Source organism: Micromesistius poutassou (genome assembly GCF_964030765.1).
Source record: "Micromesistius poutassou genome assembly, chromosome: 4".
Taxonomy (NCBI): Eukaryota; Metazoa; Chordata; class Actinopteri; order Gadiformes; family Gadidae; genus Micromesistius; species Micromesistius poutassou.
In genome coordinates, this window is record NC_140274.1 from 7708049 (window position 1) to 7729186 (window position 21138).

The window sequence follows — 21138 nt, forward strand, 5'->3', positions numbered from 1 at the left end:
GTAACGTCTGTGTGTGTGTGTGTGTGTGTGTGTAGGTGCAGAGGCTGGTGCCCCAGAGGGACCAGGCCCTGCAGGAGGAGCTGGCCAAGCAGCAGTCCAACGACCACCTCAGACGCCAGTTCGCCACCCAGGCCAACATGGTGGGGCCCTGGATCCAGACCAAGATGGAGGTGAGGCGCCGCCCACTGGAGACGGGCGGTTTTTGGGGCCCATGTTAATGCCCTACTTAACTTGACCTTGTTTTAACATCACTTTCAGTCATTTAGCAGACACTTTAAGCGACCTTGGTGAGGCTTAGTGATGCCTACAATTTGGAGTAACTACAAAAGATTCTGCACAATTCAAAAAAATATATATAATAATAATAATTTCATTCAAAGTTAAAAAACAAAGTACAGCTGGTGGGTTATATGTTAGATGAACTGAAACAACACAGCAGAGAGGTGTGAACTCCAATCTTTAGAAAATAAAAGTCCCCCCAAGTGGTTTGAAACCACCCAGAGGTATGATCATACACCTGTCAAACCCATCGGTCCCATCCACCGCGCACCGCCCCTAACGGCCCCGCCACCTCTGACCCTAAGCCCCCGCTGTGTTGTGTTGTAGGAGATCGGCCGGATATCCATTGAGATGAACGGCACGCTGGAGGACCAGCTGACCCACCTGCGGGAGTACGAGCAGAGCATCATCGAGTACAAGCCCCACATCGACCAGCTGGAGGGAGACCACCAGCTCATCCAGGAGGCCCTCATCTTCGACAACAAGTACACCGCCTACACCATGGAGGTGACTCTCACTCACTCACTCACTCACTCACTCACTCAGGTAACACTCTTATAGATATACACATACACAACAAGTACATCTTGTACGCCATTGATGTAACAGAGATACACACGCATAACGTACACACATGCCCAACAAGTACACCGCCTACACCCTTGGGGACACACACACACACACACACACACACACACACACACACACACACACACACACACACACACACACACACACACACACACACACACACACACACACACACACACACACACACACACACACACACACAGAGAGAGAGACACAGACACAGATGAATGTGTTTTTACAGACACTCACACTCTCTCTCTGAATGTTAAACGCACACAAACATATTCGTTCATCGCACACACAATCACAAAAGACACGATGGCGTACGTAGACCCACACACAAGACGGCCACCATTCCCCAGCGGTCCCACTAAGCTCTCTCCCCCCCCCCCCTCCCCTCGCAGCACCTGCGTGTGGGCTGGGAGCAGCTGCTCACCACCATCGCCAGGACCATCAACGAGATTGACAACCAGATCCTGACCCGCGACGCCAAGGGCATCAGCCAGGAGCAGCTCCACGAATACCGCACCTCCTTCAACCACTTTGACAAGGTCAGGGCCGCGCCCCCGGGGTCAAAGGTCACACCACGCCGCTGGGCTCCACTCAAGGATTGGCTGTGTATCGTTGTGGGGAGCTCAGATTTGGCTTTTTTTCTTGAACCATGCGGCACTCAAAAACAACGGCAGGATATAAACCAGACTTTATTTGTTGCCCACAATGTCCTGCAAACAATTGTTTTGCATGGGTTAAACCTTAAAATGCCCACATAAAACCAACAACCACACAATATAAAGACTGCCTTGCTCTCTGCTGTTGATAACAAACAGATTTTTATTTTCCTGCATCAGGCGTCCTATTTACAAGGTCCCACCAGATGCTAATAGCACTAACATACGCTAGCATTTAGTGTCTGGTTAATACCACAGGTCCCACCAGATGCTTATAGCGCTAACATACGCTAGCATTCAGTGTCTGGTAAATATATGTCCCAACAGATGCAAATAGCACTAACATACGCTAGCATTCAGTGTCTGGTTAATACCACAGGTCCCACCAGATGCTAATGATCTCACTGAAGCTAGCATCACTGCTGGCTATCATTGGGTCCATAGTGAATCTGTGATGTGAAGTTAATGCAGTGCTGTTGTACCATGTGATGTGTTCAGGGAGGGACTGAGAGAGGAGCCTGGCGTGTGAGTATAATTACGGTATGGGGGTCAGGGGGCACAGAGGTCATAAGGTGAAATGCAAGTCATGGGCCGCTGTAGGAACACACAGCCATCACTCTGGAGGCCATGTTGTATGGAGGAGTAGATAAGGGGATAGGTCTGCAGCACTTGTGTATTACCAGGTTTCTCACGTTAGGTCGGGGAATGGTTTAAGTGTGACACCAAAACAATGGAGGTGAACCCTAAGAAAGTGAGCAGTAAAGTAAAAGTCAAACTAAATGGTGTTCTGTGGAGCAGAGGGGGGGTCTCCATGTATAGAACACATAGAGTTATCTGCAACCTAGTTGTTCTGGTGTCCTTGAGGCTGTGGCCATACAGTGTATCCTGTGTATCCATAGCAACCACCAGTCCATCACCGGGATCCACCATGTAAACAAATCACCCTAAAGTCACTCCTCCTGGGGTTGCATGCTTCCATCCGGTGTTCCTGGTTCAGTCCACCCTGTGCACCAAACCCTGCCTCACTCACCCCTGACCTTGTTGTTTGTTGTGGTTGTTTTTAGAGTCATCTTCAGGAATCAATGTAATAAAACTAATTATCATCCTGTGCTCATAATTAACAGTTTAATTGCTATAAATTGAAAGGCTAGGCGAGAGCATACTTGATGCGGTCTATTTGGCATCAAAAACACGTCATGTCCTTCTAGTGCGTTAACGGGGGGTGTGGTCATTGTGTCACCATCCATGGATGTGTGTGTCGTGTACCTGCCCATCAACGTGTGTGTCTCTGTGTCCCTCTGTCGGTCCATCCTGTCCCTCCACCCTCATGCATGCCCTCGGCTCGTACGGTTCCCATCCACCACCACATTGCCATTGGTCGGTTGGAACCCTTCCACTTCCCCGACTCCCCCTCCCGTCGACGGGTGCGTTGCCTGTGATTGGCTGATCTCAGGACCACAGTGGCGCTCTGATGGCCGAGGAGTTCAAGGCCTGTTTGATCAGTCTGGGCTACGATGTGGAGAACAACAAGCAGGTAGGACTGAGCAGAGCCACGAGTGCCTTCACTCCCTCGGTTTGTCGTCTCCCGGAGCGACGCGTAGCTTTATCCCGGATGTTCCCATGGGACTCCCGGCCTTTAATCCCAGACGAGTAGGGCTTAGCAGCGGGGTTTCACTGTTCTCTCCTTTTCTTCCTTCCTAGACACACTACCTCTTATTTTCTTGTTTACTGGCAGACCTGGTAGTTTGGTCTGGTGGTCTCTTGTTGACAGGCTTAACTAAACGGAGACGACTTGTTATCTCACCGTCGCGGAGCCTCGCCGTTAGTTAGCACTGGGGTGGTGCAGGCAGGTGCTGTTCCCAGGTTGATCCACTAGAGGTCTCTTATCTGGGCCTCCTCCTCCTCACCTGACCCCCAGCTGGCTGCTCTCTGGCTTCCTCCCTTCACTATAAGGTGGTTACTTTGCCCTCTGATCTCCGTTAACTGGTTTCTCTTCTATCTCTTCTCTTTCCTGTCACCCCCTCCCATAACTCACCTTTCTCTATTCCCATCTCTCGTCAACACCTCTCTGCTGCATGTCTCGTCATGCCACCTCTTTTGTCTTTCACTCACTCTTCTGTTTTCATCATTGCCCACCTATTCCCGCCTCCACTTCCTTCATCCTCCTCCTACCTCCTCGCCTCCCCCTGCTTCTCTCTGCCGCCCCCTGGCTCCTCCACGTGGTACTGCGGCTCCCTCGGTCAACAGAAGCGACTGGGCCAGATGCCCACAGAGGAATACCGGGCCCTGCTCATTTCTACTGGAAACAGCCTGGTACTGACCTAACACTGGCCTACAGACTGACTGAGGATTATGTGACAGACTGACTGACAACTCCTGAAAGCTGCCATTTAGAAAATGCCATTTAGAAAGTGTCTAATCCTTCAATGTTCTGAAGTTCTTTTCCTCTTCCTACTGTGGCAAAGGCTAATCTTCTATCTGCTGATCTACCTGTAGCCCCTCTTTCTTTCCCTCTCCTTTCCTTCCATTGGTGGCTTCAGAATATTCGTAGACAACCATTGCCATGCTTTCACCTAGACAACCATGAATATAGATTCACCTAGCCAGGAGTTACCATAGACTTCTATATTAATTTCCTAATTGCACTTTGTGTGTGTGTGTGTGTGTGTGTGTGTTGGGTGTCTGTGTCTGTATTCCGGGTTAACCTGTTGTCCCCTTATTGCCGTTGCCAGGGCGACGCCGAGTTTGCGCGCATCATGGGCATCGTTGACCCCAACAGCAGCGGCGCTGTCACCTTCCAGGCCTTCATCGACTTCATGTCCCGTGAGACCACCGACACAGACACCGCCGACCAGGTCATCGCCTCCTTCAAGATCCTGGCTGGAGATAAGGTCAGCCCCCACGATGAGCTGTCTGTCTGTGTGTGTGTGTGTGTGTGTGTGTGTGTGTGTGTGTGTGTGTGTGTGTGTGTGTGTGTGTGTGTGTGTGTGTGTGTGTGTGTGTGTGTGTGTGTGTGTGTGTGTGTGTGTGTGTGTGTGTGTGTGAGACACTAGGGGTGTGTGTGTGTGAGACACTAGGGGTGTGTGTGTGTGAGAGAAACACTAGAAGTGTGTGTGTGTGAGAGAAAGTAAGTAAGCAAGTGTGCATGCAGGAGGGTTGGGTGAGGTGGTTATATGTATAATAAAGTAGTACAGCCTATAAGTAAAGTTAACCAATATCTCCATTCCAATACCATGGAGAACGCTAGCATCTAGAGTATCTCATGAGTCTCCCACCGGGGTCCAGGGGAAAAGTCTTTCTGAGCCAACGGGAAGAAGGCGCAGGGTCTCTCCTACAGAGTAAAGTATAGGCCCGTACCCAGTGGGGGTGACATCACCGTGCTCTGCCCACTGAAGTGGAGGAATGAATATAAAATTGAAATATATATAAATATCCGAGTGCCAGTTTTTTGGTGCTCGCTCAGCCATGGCAAAAGACACAGAATGGAAAGTGGTTTTCCGCTTTCATTTAGTCAAACCGTTCTCCTCATTCCTCCGGTAGTAGTGTCTCTGTTTCCGCGACGGTAAGGTGTGTTTGCACGCCGTCTGGTTTAGTGTTACGTCTCCTCTGCTCCGTGACCAATTATTATTATATGTGTACCTCATCTGCACCCGGCTCTCCAGCCGAAATCCAGGGGTTTAAACCGACCAATCAGCAGGCTCAGCAGCACGGCAGAGGAAGGCAGACTATTATGTTATGGAACGTTGAAGTAATTCAAAACTAATGTGGCCCTCCTTCCATGCACTCACTATTTCTGTCTGCACTCTCTGTCTGCTCTGTCCTCTCTCTCTCTCGCTCTCGCTCTCGCTCTCTCTCTCTCTCTCTCTCTCTCCTGCAGAACTTCATTACGGCTGAGGAGCTGAGGCGGGAGCTCCCCGCCGACCAGGCGGAGTACTGCATCGCCCGCATGGCGCCGTACGGGGGTCCGGACGGCGTCCCCGGGGCGCTGGACTACATGTCCTTCTCCACCGCCCTGTACGGAGAGAGTGACCTGTAGGGACTCACAGAGGAGGAGGAGGAGGAGGGATCGCTGGACCGACGACAGAGGGAGGGAGGGAGAGAGGGATGGAGGGAGAGATGGTGAAGAGGGAGGTGGAGCAGAAGCTGAGAATTAAGGCAGGTAGAGCAGATGAGAATTTAAGAGGTTGACTATATATATGTAGAAGTGGGTGGGGCTTCCTCCCCCACCCCACCCCCCGCAATCCAGTTGACTTGGTGTGTTCGCAGGTGCCCCTGAGGTGTGCCGGTTTAGAAATATTCTTTGCATTTCTTTTTTTTCAAATTGAAACTCTTTGACCTTGTCGATTTGAACCCTTGTTAGAATTGTTTATCTAGCTAGCTTTTTCTCGGAACGGATCAACAATAATCGCTGTCCATTTGTCGTGTAAAAGCTATCATTCAAAACGGGCATATCCAGGGGCAACTAGGCAACAGGGGGGGAGGGGTTGACTGTAGTGCAGGTCCTTAGCTTCACCCTCTCTGCCTTTTATACGGGGGAGGGGGGAGGGCTCGGGGAGTACGGGGCACAAGCTAATCTACTACTTATGCTAATTTTTTTTTTTTTTTATCATGCTTTTTTCTTGCCAGAAGGGCATTTTTTGAAGGGGTGGGGGCGGGTGGATGGGTCAGATTGGGCATGTCACGGTTTGTGCGTGGGGACCCCAGACGGAGGTCCCACGATGGGGGGGGGGACGGGCTGCACGTGCGTCGATAAACCAGAGAAATAAACAAATTACACATTTACCCATAATTCCTTTTTTTCGTTGACGGATCATGGCGGACTATCTTGCCGTTTTTTCCATTTTCTTCTGTTTCCGTTGAATTTGGTTGACTTTTGTGTTGATATGCGGGTGGGCTGAGGGGGTCCGAGGCGGGGGGGGGGGGGGGGGGGGGGTGGGGGTTACCTCAGCGCTGTATATACTTATTTTTCCAGTGCTACGGATGACACACATAAAGACCCAGCTATCAAGAATAAGCAATCACAAGCTTTCCAGTAGGACTAAATAGTGGCATTTATTATAAAATATATATATCGTGAATCAAAAGATCAAAAGATCGAAAGAAAAAAAAAGCCAACCATTGAAAAAAAAAAGTGCAGTTTCTCCAGTAGATGGGTTTGTCTTCAATTACGAACGGGTCAGAGTTTTGCCGCCGGTATCACAGACTATTGTAGTCAGGATGGCGGTTCAGAGGATGTAGCGTTGTTCTCAGTCTAAAGGCCTTCTAGACCAACCCAGACATACCCATGTCATTTTGGGGCAACGTTGTTAACGACTTCTGTACGTTCTTCGTGAGTGGACGAATCATACAGGTGTATAAATCATACGCCTGTATGATTTACATGCAATTTCATCCTTCATTAGCTACGTCTTAGGGTGTTTTTTTTTTTTCAAGTTTTGTACAGCACAACTTTGGAGTCAAGGAGAGGCATCTGATTGGCTTAGAGAAGGTTCTAGCTCTTTCCCTGGGATAAGAGGGGAGGGGGAGTTACCACGGTAACTGCACTCTCTTAGAACTCCCCGTGTGATTGTTGGCAAATTTGAGGAAACAAATTAAAGAAATGTGCCTGTCGGTGGCTCTCATCCTGTTCACCCCACCTCTTTCTCTCGCTCGCGCTCTCTCTCTCACTCGCTCTCCTAGAGAAGGGGGATGGGGCTGATGATGGAGGGGTCTTAAAACATTCCGTTATGTACTTTAAAATAAATGGATTCAAACAACTAACTTGGCTGTCTACAAATCTATGCAATCATCCTCTGTGTCAGCATCTCCAAGAGTTCCTAAAAGTAGCGGCGGGAAAATTCTTCAACTGAATTATTATCATTTTTTCACTTTCCATTTCTACTACTATATTTCGGTCTAAATCAAACCGATATTAGGCCTATGATTTCAGTATTTGTTGACTTCGAGGGGATGGGGAAGGGGGGAGTTCACGGCAAAGAGGGAGGAAGGGTGGCAGAATGAAAAGACTTGGACCAAACGCTAGGAATGTGTTCGGTTTCTGCGAGGCTGGAGTCTGGTTGTGATTTTCCTTTTTTTGTACTCTTTAATATCAAACCTTATCTGCTGTACTGGGAACTGCAACGCCTTCTGTCTAATGATATGCGATTTTCACAAGCACACATAAAGTTTCCTTAAAAAATACTGCCGTCTGCGTGTCTTTTATTTTTTATGTCTAATTTAAATGTCAGGGTTTTAAGAAATATGCATTTAATCCTCATTCTCAGCAACACTGTCGGTATAAATAATAGTTCGAAATTGATGATGAGAATAATGAGTAACAGAGGAATTCCCCCCTTCATTTATAACCGCCACTTTAAATATTTTGACAACGGAGACCTCATAACTGTCGTACTGTTTCCATAAAGCCTTTTCCATAAAGGAATTGGGCGTCGTGTTCTGTACCATAACATTTTATGAGCTTTACGTGTATTGAGTGGAAAAGGGTTGGACGACGAGTGTGAAAGGTGCAGCTCTGGGGGAACGGGTTTGGGGGGCGTCGACCAATGGGCTTTTTAATAAGGGGTCAAAGTGGACCACAGAATCCGTCGGATTAAAAAGGTTCTCGTTATTAGGACACATTCGTGCCGTGCAACGCAGTCGTTTTAAACACGTGCGTTTGAACTTTAGTTGCGGTTAGTTTACAGAATGAGATACACTTTCAAACCATAAGGTACACGGAATTTCTTCGGGTGTGGAACCAGGCCGTCCCGTCCAGGCTGGCTTTGCCCGCAGAGCGCGCGCAGCAACAAGGCTTTGGGACGACCACCAAGAAGCGCGCGACGATTCCAGTTGCGGCGCCTCGCGCCTGTGCCGCTGCAGCGGGGATGATGCTCGCGCTCACCTTTACCTGCCGCCTCCTGCTGCTCCTCCTCCTCTCGGAACCGGTTCACTCCAACAGATCAGCGGTATGACTACACTACGACCACCCGCATGCATTATTTTGTTTTTGTTTTGGAAAAAACGGTAAAAGAAGGTTTAGTTTACATTTTCTTTTTAATGCTAAAAACAAGCACCCAATTGGTTTGGTGTAATAGTAGACTTTGGTCCAGCAGCGCTTGTTTTCTTAGTAGCCTTTAAGAAATGACTTATCTTCATGGATCATGGCTCCCGGGAGAGGGACTCCCACTCGGGATTCTATATAGCAAGTCTCCGGCTGACCAAAGCCAAACACACCACTGCCATGCAAATATTGAACCTGCTGTCTCGGGGGAAGACGGGGGGCAGTGTGTGTATCTAGGGGGGTGGTTTATTTTTGCGTCTTTCTCCACTCACCAACGATTGCCGATGCTGAATTGTGTGTGAAGGCATCGCTTGTAGAGCACACACCGCAGTCCCAAGAGACTACACCTGTTTGACGTGCAGACTTAATCTATGCTCATATTTTAACCGGCAAAATGAAGACCATGACAAATTACCCACGCGTGTTTACAAATCCATGAGCAGGAGGGTGGTGATTCTATTGGATAAATAGTGAAACCGCTTTTACAAAGGACCGATTGACCGCGACTTCGTCCGAGTTCCAGTCAGTATCAGTTAACGTGTCGTACTGAAGAGGATAAACTAGTAAACACGTAACATGATGAAACATAGTGTAGCCTACCCGATGAGTTATTTGAGATGTCTTGGTTTTATTTCTCTTCAAGACTTGTAGACTTAATATTCAGATCTACCAGCTTGTTTATATAGAAGCAGCGAGACAGTGCCGAGCTGTTCTCTCTCTCACACACACACACACACACACACACACACACACACACACACACACACACACACACACACACACGCACACACGTGGTTCGCCCAGAATTATTGGCACCTCTCAACACTGAGTATATTGTCGTAGCTGGGGTACCTAGGCCTACTAACTGATGCAGGAAATGTAGTCTGGGAGTACTTTGCAGCCACACACGCGCAGTCACAATGTCAGCATTGCATTCAACTTTATATCCAATCTAAAAGTATTTGACTCAAATCCAAAATGTTTGATCCCTGTAGGTCCTCAGTCTGACCTGTAGGCATCCTGAGCAAGATGTCTTGTCCCTTACCTGCGCCTCTTAATGACCTGCATGTGAATTCACTGGAAGAAACCTTGGATGAAAGCATCTGCTAAATATCTAAACCCTCAAAATCACGATGGGTGTTGTGCAACAGAAATCCTCCTAGAAACCTTTCTCACAGAAAGTTTGAGACTTTGGTTTTAGTTATAAGATCCTAAAGAGGAAATGTGGATGAGTATAATATTATGGACGGGAGTGGTTATTCATATAATCTGTACAGTTCCACAGACATATTTAATCACATTTAAAATTAGCCATTCAAGGATTTTGCCCGATTAAAGTCAGGATTAAAGGCCGTCTCGCCACTCAATTTAGGGAGAATTACCTTAATTTTCCCTAAACCCTTTCCCAGATTACCCTTTTACAGCACGTGGTATAGTTTAATCCATTTAATATATCTTTTGGATGAACCCGTCTTTCTAAGTAATGCGAGAGATGCCACAATCTTTCTTGTGGCAGGTCAGCGGAATGGGTCCATTCTGGGATGTCTGGCTCGCCCCCCACTCAGTACCCCCCCCCCCCCCCCCCCCCGCCAGCCCACTCAGTACAGCCAGATTACTGCTGTGCACAGGGACCCCTTTCACTGCTAAATAATGTCAACACTGTTACACACCATAACAAATTTGCTCACATGAAACAGAGCTCAGCGTGTGTGTGTGTGTGTGTGTGTGTGTGTGTGTGTGTGTGGTAGCATGATCATAGTGTTGCAGACAAAGAGGTATTGATGAAGCATGTAGCAGCATTGTAGGCCTTTGTCTGTGTGTGTGTCTGTGTCTGTGTGTGTGCATGTTAGAGAGTGAACGTTTTCTATGTGGTGTGTTGCACATGTGTGTCTGGCGGTGTGACAGATTGAGTGTGTCTTTTAGAGAGGTGTGTAGGAGGTGAAAGTGAGATATGGTTTAGCTTGCAGAGCATCTGGTAGTCATTTGAACCCTCACACTCCTCTCTCCCCCTCCCTCCCTCTCTGCCCCTTCCTAACAGAGTTTAATGACCACACAGCCACAGTTGGGGGAACGTCTTACAGCTCAGTGTAGCAACAAACAACACTTAACAGAACAGCAGGACACAACTTTTAACTCAATACTTGGACAGATAGGACACAACAAATGTAACTTGTGACGTTTGACTCGCGGAGAATATTGTATGGAAATGTATCTGGATGTAACAAGGTGTTTAGTGAAGGAAGTTTCTGTACTGCAGTAGGAAGAAGTGGGATGTTTCGGTGGATATGGACATCTTTCCCTCTATGTTTTATTTTTGGAAGGGCAGTAACATGGCCATTCTGTACCGCCAAATCCTGAGGTCAAGATGAGGGTAAGAAAGTCATCGTCACCATTGCAGTGATGATACAGTTTTATTTTATTTACAAAGTAAGCATTCATAAATTCAAAGAGAAGAGAGCATACACCTATCAGATATTTTTCAGATGATGTAGAAACCAGGCTGTGCAACTGTTCTAGAGAACACCATTCATCTCCTCATCTCTATCTCCTCCTCTTTCCTTTTCCTCTCGTTCCAAATCAACTCTAATTTATCTATCCTCCCTCTCTTCCTTCCTTCCATCCCTCCTTCTTCCTCCTCATCCACCCTGTCCCGCCGCCCTGCTCCATCTGTCACTCCTATCTCTCTGTCTCTTCTCTCTTGTCACGACCACAAGTTCCACTTTGTGATAGAAAACAAACAATAAAGTCCAATAAAGCCCTGCAGCATAGCATGCTGCAGGGCTTCTGAAGCCACAGAGGGGCCTGGCCCATGGGCCCCTGTAGGTCCCCTGTCTGTTCAGCCGCTGTGAGGCTGGACAGACAGGGGGAACCATAGGAAACCGTCCGTTTGTCCTGCAGGACGTGTTGTAATGGAAGTAGCCCTTCACTACGGATGGCGAGGGGTTGGTTTTGGTGACGACTTGAGGGAAAGTGTCTGTTCCATCCAAGGAAAGCAGGGCCCGCCCACGAGGAGGAGGTCGAGGTCACCTCAGTGGTCGAGCCAAATACTTCCACTTCCTCACAGTGGCTCTGCAATGAGTGGCAGATAGACGGTTGGCCTGGTGGCACAGACAGACAGGCAGGCAGACAAGCAAGCAGGCAGACAGGCAGACAGGCTAGCTGTCACAGACAGACAGGCAGGTAGACAAGCAGGCAGACAGGCAGGCTGGCATACAGACAGACAGGCTGGCTGGCTGTCACAGACAGACAGGCAGGTAGACAGGCAGGCTGGCATACAGATAGACAGGCTGGCCTACTGATAGACAGGCTGGCTGTCACAGACACACAGACGTTGTGTCAGGGTATTTTGTTGACCAAGTGTCTCAATTAGAAGATTGTTTACACTGAAGTTGCCATGGGTTTATATTTCCCAGCAATAATTCCATAAGTGCCAAAACACACACACACGCACACGCACACACACACACACACACACACACACACACACACACACACACACACACACACACACACACACACACACACACACACATATATTTCATTGACTGACAGTAAGGCATCTGGTTAGGAAATGGTTCATTTATTTCTCTCTCTCTCTCTCTAAATAATCTCTATCCCTTGGTGCCCTCTCTCTCATTCATATCACTGTCTATGCTGTAACTTACTTACTTACTAACTTGCTTACTGCTCCCAGTGCTACACTCACGTTTCCACATTATGTTGATCTCGCGTGTGTCACTTGTGTCATTCCTCTCTTCCACAGCCCTTCCTCATCACAGAGAACATGTGGACGGGCGGCTGTCTCCTGGACTGCCAGAGGGGGCGCCACCGGGCCGTGTGCGGCACCAACGGCCGCCTCTACAAGTCTCATTGTTCCTTCCAGCGTGCTCAGTGCTTCAACACGCAACTCCGGCCGGCGCCCAGGGCCCACTGCACCGGTACCGTCCACACTGCTCTGTTCCCTCGTCCTCTAGCGCTCACCATATCACCAACCACCACTAGAGGGTCTCCTCGTTGTGCTAAACTCTGAACTCCAATTTATTCTATATCTGATACGCTTATAAGATGTATGCAAAGAGGTCGCATTAGTTTGGTTGACCGTTGAAATCAGCAATATATTTACTGGCTTAATGGACACTTAAAGAAAGTATGTTACTGATAAGTCGGTTGGAGATGAAGCCCAAACAAACTCACACAAAGCATTCTCCCTCTCTCTCTGGTCTCAGACCCCAGTCAGACCAAGTGTCAGCTGGCCCGTTCTCAGGCCCTGGAGGCCACCGTCCACAGCAGCGCTGGCGGCCATATTAGCCCCTCGGCAGCCATCTTTGTGCCAGAGTGCGGTGCAGAAGGCCACTTCCAGCCAGTCCAGTGCCACAACCAGACCGGCTACTGCTGGTGCTCCACTCATGATGGCAGGCCCATCGGAGGGACCTCTGTGCTGCTCCAGACCCCCAACTGCACCGGTGGGTCCTGGGTCACTTTATCTGTTTTATTGTTGTTTACGCTCAAGAAGTCAGCTGCTATTTGTTTAACAGATTGGTTCTGTTCTGGTTCTTAAAGCTACTCTGATTGATTTGGACATCATTAGATAAATGGAACATTTAAAATATGTAAACATTTGGGGTTTTATTGTTCATTTGTGGTATGCAGGTATTAATGTGTAAGTATTTTCTCTCATCATGGGGTGCCGCAGATCTCATGACTCAAAAGGAGGGAAAGACTGGTGCAGAGTCTTCAGACAAAGGTGAGGACCGGATTGGAATGACCCGCTGGACTGCATATCTCATCTCAGGCTCAGTAGCTCTTGTGTGGGCCAGTACCCACTGCTCCCATTAAAACATGATGGGGCACTTCAGTGATACCCCCAGACACAGGGCCATGCCAGGACTGACCAGGGCCCAGCAGCTAAGATTCTATGATGTGTTTCTTTGTACTTTCTCAAAGAGACCAGTGGACCGGGACCGACTGGGAAGCCAGGCAGGCCTGGAGCAGGTATAGAGTGTAATATTATCATCAGTATTTAGTACTCCACCATGTTCTTATCATTCCTCTCACTGCAGCGTGTACACCAGGTGAGATAGATGTAGAATGTCATCTTTAATTCATAGAATGGTAAAACCTGTATTCTCCCCAGAGCTGACAGCCCCTCCCCTCTGGGTGACGATCCAGTTGAACTCCGACCCTAAAGGAAACCGCTCTGCCAGACAGCCTTCTGGTAGGAAGGAACACATGTATGCACACACGCACACACACACACACACATATATACAGAAATGCACACATGATGCACGCATGCATGCGCACTCACACACACCCACACGCATACGTTGTTGCACGCACGCACACACGCACACACGCACGCACACATGCACATACACAGGTACTCACGCACATGCACACTAATTTTTATCTACAGTGTACGTACTGTACTGTACTGTACTTTGTGACATTCACCTGTATGTATGTGTGTGTGTGTTAACCGAAGGGTGTCTGTATATGTATATACTGTATACGTGTGTGTCTTTCACTGTGTTTTTGTTTTCCTGGTGTGTGTGTGTGTGTGTGTGTGTGTGTGTGTGTGTGTCCAGACAGTCCTCAGACGTGTGAGCGTGAGCGCCGGTCGCTGCTCGCCGCGGCCCAGGTGCGTTCCGTCTGGCAGGGCGACCGCTTTGTCCCAGAATGCACTGCAGACGGGCGCTACCACCCAGTACAGTGTCACGTTGCCACCGGTTACTGCTGGTGCGTCCGATTGGACACCGGCAGGCCCATACCAGGGACCTCAACAAGGTGATCAATCATTCATCCAATTCACCAATTTTAATGGATTACCTTGAATACAAAAAATATTTTAGTCTTCATCGTTTTTCTCTTTCTTTTATTATCTGTTTTTTCTCATGGTAGAAACCAGCTCCCAGAATGCACTGCAACAGAGGAGACCCGGATAGACAGGAAGTTCAAAGACAGAGCACTTCTTGGTAAATACAAATATAAATCTAAGTTGAAAAGGGGACACATAAAGACAGGGATCACAATCCGGCCCCTGGAGATCACAGGACAGGCCGTATTGGACTCCTATCGCTGAGGTTCAAGGTTCAATCCCTGATGTCCAGAGCCTATCTGTGTACATGCTAACCCTTTTTGGTCTCTGAAATGACTCCATAGTAACTAGTACTAACAGAAACATGGGGATTATGGATGACACATAACGTTCATAACGTGATTTCCTTGCTAATCTCTTTGGGAAGCAGGTCTATGAAGAGCAGCTAACGACTAAAACCATACCTAATTGTGCAATTAAAGTCAGATTTGTGTTTCCCTATGTCTGCTCTGTCTCCCCAGGGTGCCCTGTGGCCCGTAAGAAGGAGTTCCTGCAGAGTCTGGTCCGAGCCCTGCAGCAGGAAGCAGAGCATGCTGGGAAACAGAATCCTCAAAAGTTTGTTACACTATCAATTAGGGGTGTGAATCTCTCATGTAAAAGACGATACGATTCGTATTTAGATACATGGTCACGATACGATTCAAGAAAAGATACATGTTGATAACAAACAATTCAGTATGATTCAATTCGATGCGATTCGATGCAATTCGATGCAGTTCAATAATTGATAACATTCTGAAAAAGTTCTTATCATTGTGCACATTTTACATGATCAATTATCATGGTAAGTAATGGTTGTCAATAAGGCAAACAATTACTCTATAATAAAAGTAACTAGTTACCAGGGAAAGTAATTATTTGCGTTACTGTAAAAAAAAAAAAAAAGTAGCCTTATAGATGCGTGTGTCGTTGTGAGATGCTTCATTAGATGCGTTGACAAAGTCTTCGCTCCTGGACATAATGTACACTTTACATGCATGTTCTTGCCTTTGACCTCAATGAATTAGTGCTTATAGCTCCACCTTGAAAATGACAACTTTTCATCGGATTGCTCCGGACTCGCCATTTCTACTGATTCATCTGTGTTTGTGTGTGCGTGTGGCACGCGTATCCTGGCTTGTGTGTAAAAACACTGGCTCCGATTGGCTACCATGAAACATGACTCTGCCTTTGCCAATCATAATCGCTTATCTCGTTGTTAACCCACCCAGTCTCCTCACTAGCAGTGTGTGCAGCCAGGGGTGCGTTCGGATTACGCAGTTTATTCAATCAATTCACAGTAACGCACCGCATTTAACGTTCAGTAACGATAATGGCGTTGTAACGACGGAAACAGTAATTAGTTAGATTACCCCGTTACTAAAAAAATAATGGCGTTACCTAACACCGTTCTTTTAAACTGCGTTATTCCAAGCACTGCTCAATTGTGGCTGACTCATAAACTGGCTGATGTCCTTGTTCTCGTGAAGCGTGGGCATGTTTGTGCCACTGCTGCTCGGTGCAGCGCCATCATCAATGCTTCAGCTGCATGGTGTCTGGAAATGTGTGTTTGCAGGTTTGTGGTATCGCCACTATACTTGATGGCTGCCCGACACAATTTGCATATTGCAATACTTTTATCAAGTTTGCCTTATTTTTTGAAAAAGCCAAACGACTTCCAAACTTTTGATTTTAGTTTGACCGGCGTGCTGAAAATAGGTTCAGAGTTGTCAGACATGTTTTCTGTGGCATCTGATCTCAGGTCAGGTGGGCACGTCTTAAATAGTCGCGCTTCATTGAAATGGATAGGGCGTGATAGGCTATGCCATCTTTGACCAATGAGAGGCTGTCATTGTTCTCAAATCAACGAGACTATCAAGTCAGAAACATTTGCGATACAAACCAATTCCTTACTTTTAAATCCGAACAATGACCGGTTCATGTCACGTTTATATTGATACAAGGCTTCACGAATCAATGTATGTCGTATCTTACAGGTTAAAAGCGAATACCGATACGTATCGGATAATCTTTACACCCCTACTATCAATTAACCAAGACGGCCATAGAACTGAAATGCAGAAATGAACTATTTGTTAATATAACAACCTGGTACAAAACCGCTGAAACATAAATATCGGCCATTTGGTTTACCCTTCTATCCAAAAGTACAGTATTGGTATAGCATCTTACAGTACACATAATGCCTCCATGTACAACATAATGAATACAATGAACACACGTAATGCACAAGTGCAGTAATCACCCAATGAAAGTACCTGGCCCAGTTTCTCTGTGTTAACAGCCTTAGTTAAAACCACATCATCATTACGTCTGGAATCCATCCCAGCAGAGCAGAGAGGTTGAATGTTTTATTCACAGCCTGCCATTGAATTCCACCAACACTCTTATGCAGGGGTACTCATTATTATGTCCAATGGGTGCATCATGGGCGACTCTCTAATCCTGCACTAATCCTAGAGAACATTAAGGTGCGGTCACCACTGTCAAAGCAACACCAGGACAGCATTCTATTAGTCCTATTTAAACCCTGGCGTGAAGGGTTAATCTCTAGCGGTTAGGGTGTTCGACTCCCATTTTTTTGGGTTTGATCCCCCAATGTATGCAGCCTAGCTGTCAGAATCCCTGAACAAGATGAGAGAGAAGATGCAAAGCACAGTGAGGACCAGGTCTCCCTGTCTGTTCTTTCTCACTCTTTCTCACTCTTTGTCCATTGGCTTGCTCCCCTGATGCGTCGAGATTTTAATTCTTCCCCAGGGAATATTTCCTCCAGCTTTCCTCTTTATTGGCTCTTTCCTCTCGTAAATACCTCCTTATATTTACATTTTAACGTAGTAATTTATCAGATGCTGTTGACCCTCATCCCACAACCTTCGTCTGGACTTTGCCACTAAGACCAGTGCGCTTTCCACCGCCCCAGTGAACACAGGGTGTCATTGAGCTGCCTGGACCTCATTAGTTAGTGTTCAACGCTGATGAGCCAGGAGTCTTTCTGTGGTTACCCAGCCACATCTGGCCTCATCTGGACTCTGGATGGCAGCCAGTTTGTCCTACTTAGAAATGTGTTTTCCTAATACTGCCCTTAGGTGATGGATTATCCCACTTTCCCTGCCTGTGGTCCACAAGTATCATCATTACATGATAATTATGTTAACAAAAATGAGCATTTTAGTACCAAATGTCTAATGTTTATCATAAAAACAAATAACTCCACCAATATTAAATTTAAATCTTGTTTATCAAACAGGCCCTTCATCCCCGCACCTACCTATTCCTCCTCATCCTCGGTGACCCCCTCCTCCACCTCCTCCATCCAAACCAGCCCCTCCACCCAAACCAACCCCACCTCTGGTTCCCCCGTGCTTGAATCCTCCAGGCCAGAGGGGGTGCTGCGGTGGCACTTTGAGCGCCTGGACGTGGACGCCAGCGGGGCGCTGAGCGAGAGGGAGGCACGGCCGTTGCGGCAGTTCCTCCGGCGCCGGCTGAAACCGCGGCGATGCGCCAAGAAGTTCGCCCAGTACTGTGACCGTGACCAGGACCGGAGACTCACCCTGGGGGAGCTGTCCGCCTGCATACACCTGTAAGGACGGCCCACAGGTAAGACACGCCTGACACGTGAAAGTGAAACGGACAAGTGAAAACTGACATTTGATTGAGTTATTGATTCATTTATTATCGATTTATTTAAGGCGTTAAAGAGAACATGAGTTTTGACGGTTGATTGGTTAACATGAGAGAGGAAAGGTGTTGCTATAAGTATGGGTCGGGATCGAAACCCATTACCTTTCCCTCACCCGGCACGCAAATCTTTTTTCCGTAGGATGGTAGGGGAAGGTACCGCCTTGTTCGCCGCTGATTGGTTAGAAGTGCTCTCCTCCGATTGGTTATTTGATTTAGTGGCTGTCGGCTAGTCTACCACCAACAGTAGTAAACAAACTCGATCCAACAGTGATAAGTGCGTTCCGTCAGAATTGATTTTCACATTTTCATAGCCTGTTTAGCTAGTCATAGCTGTTTGGGGGACTTTTGTGATGAGAGAGAGAAGCAAGTGTTAGTGATGAAAGAGGCTGTGAAACTGCTCTCCAGTGGTGTGTATCTGCAAAGGAAATTGCAGTGCCCCTCAGGCAGAAGCCTAATCCCTCAGCCTAATCCTAACCTCAAGGTGATCCGGTATGATGGTCTCCAACTCCTCCTTTGCACAAATATGACACCACTTAACTGGCTGCACACACACACACACACACACACACACACACACACACACACACACACACACACACACACACACACACACACGCACACACATAAGGCTATGAAAATGTGAAAATCTAATCTGACGGAACGCACTTATCACTGTTGGATCGAGTTTGTTTACTACTGTTGGTGGTAGACTAGCCCGCTGCCAAATCTAATAACCAATCACACACACACACACACACACACACACATTAATTACTAGTAATGTTTAACATATGTATCTGCTTCTGTTTTTAAACACTGGTGTTTAATCCCTGCTCATCGAATTGCAACTGTTTTTAGTTTTATCTACTTATTAAAAAAAAAAAAAAGCACCACCATCACTAGCACTTGCTTCTCTCTCTCATCACAAAAGTCCCCCAAACAGCTATGACTAGCTAAACAGGCTATGAAAATGTGAAAATCAATTCTGACAGAACGCACTTATCACTGTTGGATCGAGTTTGTTTACTACTGTTGGTGGTAGACTAGCCGACAGCCACTAAATCAAATAACCAATCGGAGGAGAGCCTGCCGCCAAGCCCTTCTAACCAATCAGCGGCGAAAAAGGCGGTACCTTCCCCTACCATCCTACGGAAAAAAGATTCGCACCCGGCACATATAAAGTGAACCAAGAACGGATTTGGAGGTTTGTCTCAGTGGGGCCCTCTACTGGCTGGCTGCAGAGATTCAGCCTTCAGTCCCGTGTGGGAAAGCCAGACCAACTTATTCACCTTTTGCCTATTGTAAAATAATGTCAAATATAGCCCAAATGAGAAGCAAAAACACGATCATGATGGCTTGATTATCTCATTGTACTGCTTACCTGACTGATTCATTCATTATCTCTATCTACTGCATATCTGACTCTTCATTCATTCACACTCATCCATCCTTTACTTCTTGGTTTTTTACTTCTTTGTCTGTTTGTCACATTCTTACTTTCTTACAACACACGCACGCACGCACACATGCACACGCACACCCACACACATACATAGGGGGATTCTGCTACCAAGACTTGTTGTCATGGTATTTTGATGGAAACTGAGTCTACTGACAGAGATGTATTGGAGTGTATTTGGGTTTATCCCAACAGGTATGTCTCGAGCCAGACACAAATAAATAATTGCTAAAAAGGAGTCAGGTTTCATGGGTGGTTGAGGTGGGCAGTAAAATGACAATGTTAAACTTCACTAGAGGGCTGCATACAAAGCAAGCCTTTTCACATCTCGCTGAATTAATTTGGAAGAGTGTTCCCTGTTGCAGCACCACTAAACACAAACACACCGGTTTCTGCCCTGGTTTCATCTCTCTCCTCAAATCTCTATTTTATTATTTATTGTGTGTGCTGAGACTGATTGTCTCCAACTAGACACTATCACAAAGAGATCTGCTAGACATCAGCCAGATAAGTATGAGTCTTCTGGCTGAAGAAAATAGAGCTGTGTTTAATAAAATGTTGTGTTGTGTGCTCAATGTTTTCTGTCTCTCGCCCAACAGCAAATCATGAATCCAGTTAACAAGCCCCGCCTCCAGAACTCCACCACTGTCTTTCTAATTCCACTCCAACCAATCACCTGCCACCATTCCTGATTGTGAAGTCATTCCATCGACCCCTCCTCATTGTAGCCCACGTCCTCTCTAGCTGGTTTCATCAACATGAAGGATGTATGGTCAGTTGTTGTTTTGATAAATATTCTTAGCAAATGCTAATTATTATTTTTGAATAAACGTTTCAATTATGTAGATCAATGATCATGTTTCTTTGTTTTGTTACAAAGTCTACTCCAGTGATGTTGCACAATGTGTCACACGTATACTTTTAAAGATGTATTTCTAAGGATGTCCCTAGGGTCCTACCTATCCAGTTATCAAACGGTTCTGACAAAATAGTCCGGAAAGCAGCTCTCCAACTTCTTGTAGGTAAAAAAAGAGGTGAAAAAAATTAAATGGTGTGTCCTGCAAAAGGGTTATTTCTTATTGCTTGATATGAAAATCTTAAACTTTCTGTAGTTATTCTGGGGGTGATTGATACATTAGTTAGGCACCTTAGCCATTTTCTGTACAATGGAACAGAGTGGAAAGAGGCGTACTGCATCCCTACCACTACTGGCTACGGTCTCCAAAACATTCTGCTTCCTACTGGTCTGTGGAGATCCCTCTGGTGGCACCTTCCAGGTCATAGCAATTTGGAAATAATGGGGAATAAAGGAGAAATGGGAGCAGTATTTTAAACAGCCTCTAATGTGAGTTTGTGTGATTAATCTTGTTGAGCTTGTTGAGTGCGTACTTTCCTTTGACTCCATTCGCCAAAGGGCATTTAGCAAATAAGAACAGCAGCACATTCACTCTGTGAGAAGGGTGCACTGTCAGCAAAATGACTTGGTAGGAATCCAAACAGACTGGGCTTCCTGGGCTCAAAACATGGCCCATATTCATCTAGC

The 21138-nt window shown here is 46.8% G+C and overlaps 2 protein-coding genes across 3 annotated transcripts in view; both read left to right on the plus strand.

The window, feature by feature from the left end:
* actn4 (actinin, alpha 4) overlaps nucleotides 1-7718 on the plus strand; it is a 49864-nt gene extending 42146 nt beyond the window's left edge. For both annotated transcript variants that reach the window (XM_084466997.1, XM_084466998.1), the window contains exons 17-22: nucleotides 36-170; nucleotides 607-786; nucleotides 1275-1421; nucleotides 2992-3072; nucleotides 4271-4429; nucleotides 5416-7718. In XM_084466997.1, the coding sequence (XP_084323123.1) occupies nucleotides 36-170; nucleotides 607-786; nucleotides 1275-1421; nucleotides 2992-3072; nucleotides 4271-4429; nucleotides 5416-5574 (861 nt within the window). In that variant the 3' untranslated portion in view covers nucleotides 5575-7718. The remainder of the gene's footprint in view (nucleotides 1-35; nucleotides 171-606; nucleotides 787-1274; nucleotides 1422-2991; nucleotides 3073-4270; nucleotides 4430-5415) is intronic.
* An 87-nt stretch (nucleotides 7719-7805) lies between these two features.
* Nucleotides 7806-20311, plus strand: LOC311342164 (SPARC-related modular calcium-binding protein 1-like). The gene is made up of 11 exons (XM_084466999.1): nucleotides 7806-8482; nucleotides 12341-12515; nucleotides 12804-13040; nucleotides 13271-13321; nucleotides 13522-13569; nucleotides 13712-13792; nucleotides 14166-14364; nucleotides 14479-14552; nucleotides 14917-15010; nucleotides 17703-18052; nucleotides 20195-20311. Exons 1-10 carry the CDS (start codon nucleotides 8402-8404, stop codon nucleotides 18037-18039), a joined length of 1377 nt encoding a protein of 458 aa, XP_084323125.1. The 5' UTR covers nucleotides 7806-8401; the 3' UTR covers nucleotides 18040-18052; nucleotides 20195-20311.
* Nucleotides 20312-21138: the final 827 nt, after the last annotated feature.

Coding starts and splice junctions, on each gene's coding strand:
- LOC311342164 (XM_084466999.1), top strand. CDS start 8,402: ATGATGCTCGCGCTCACCTTTACCTGCCGCCTCCTGCTGCTCCTCCTC. Junction 13,793..14,165: donor CTCTGCCAGACAGCCTTCTG/GTAGGAAGGAAC, acceptor GTGTGTGTCCAG/ACAGTCCTCAGACGTGTGAG. Junction 15,011..17,702: donor GGGAAACAGAATCCTCAAAA/GTTTGTTACACT, acceptor TTTATCAAACAG/GCCCTTCATCCCCGCACCTA.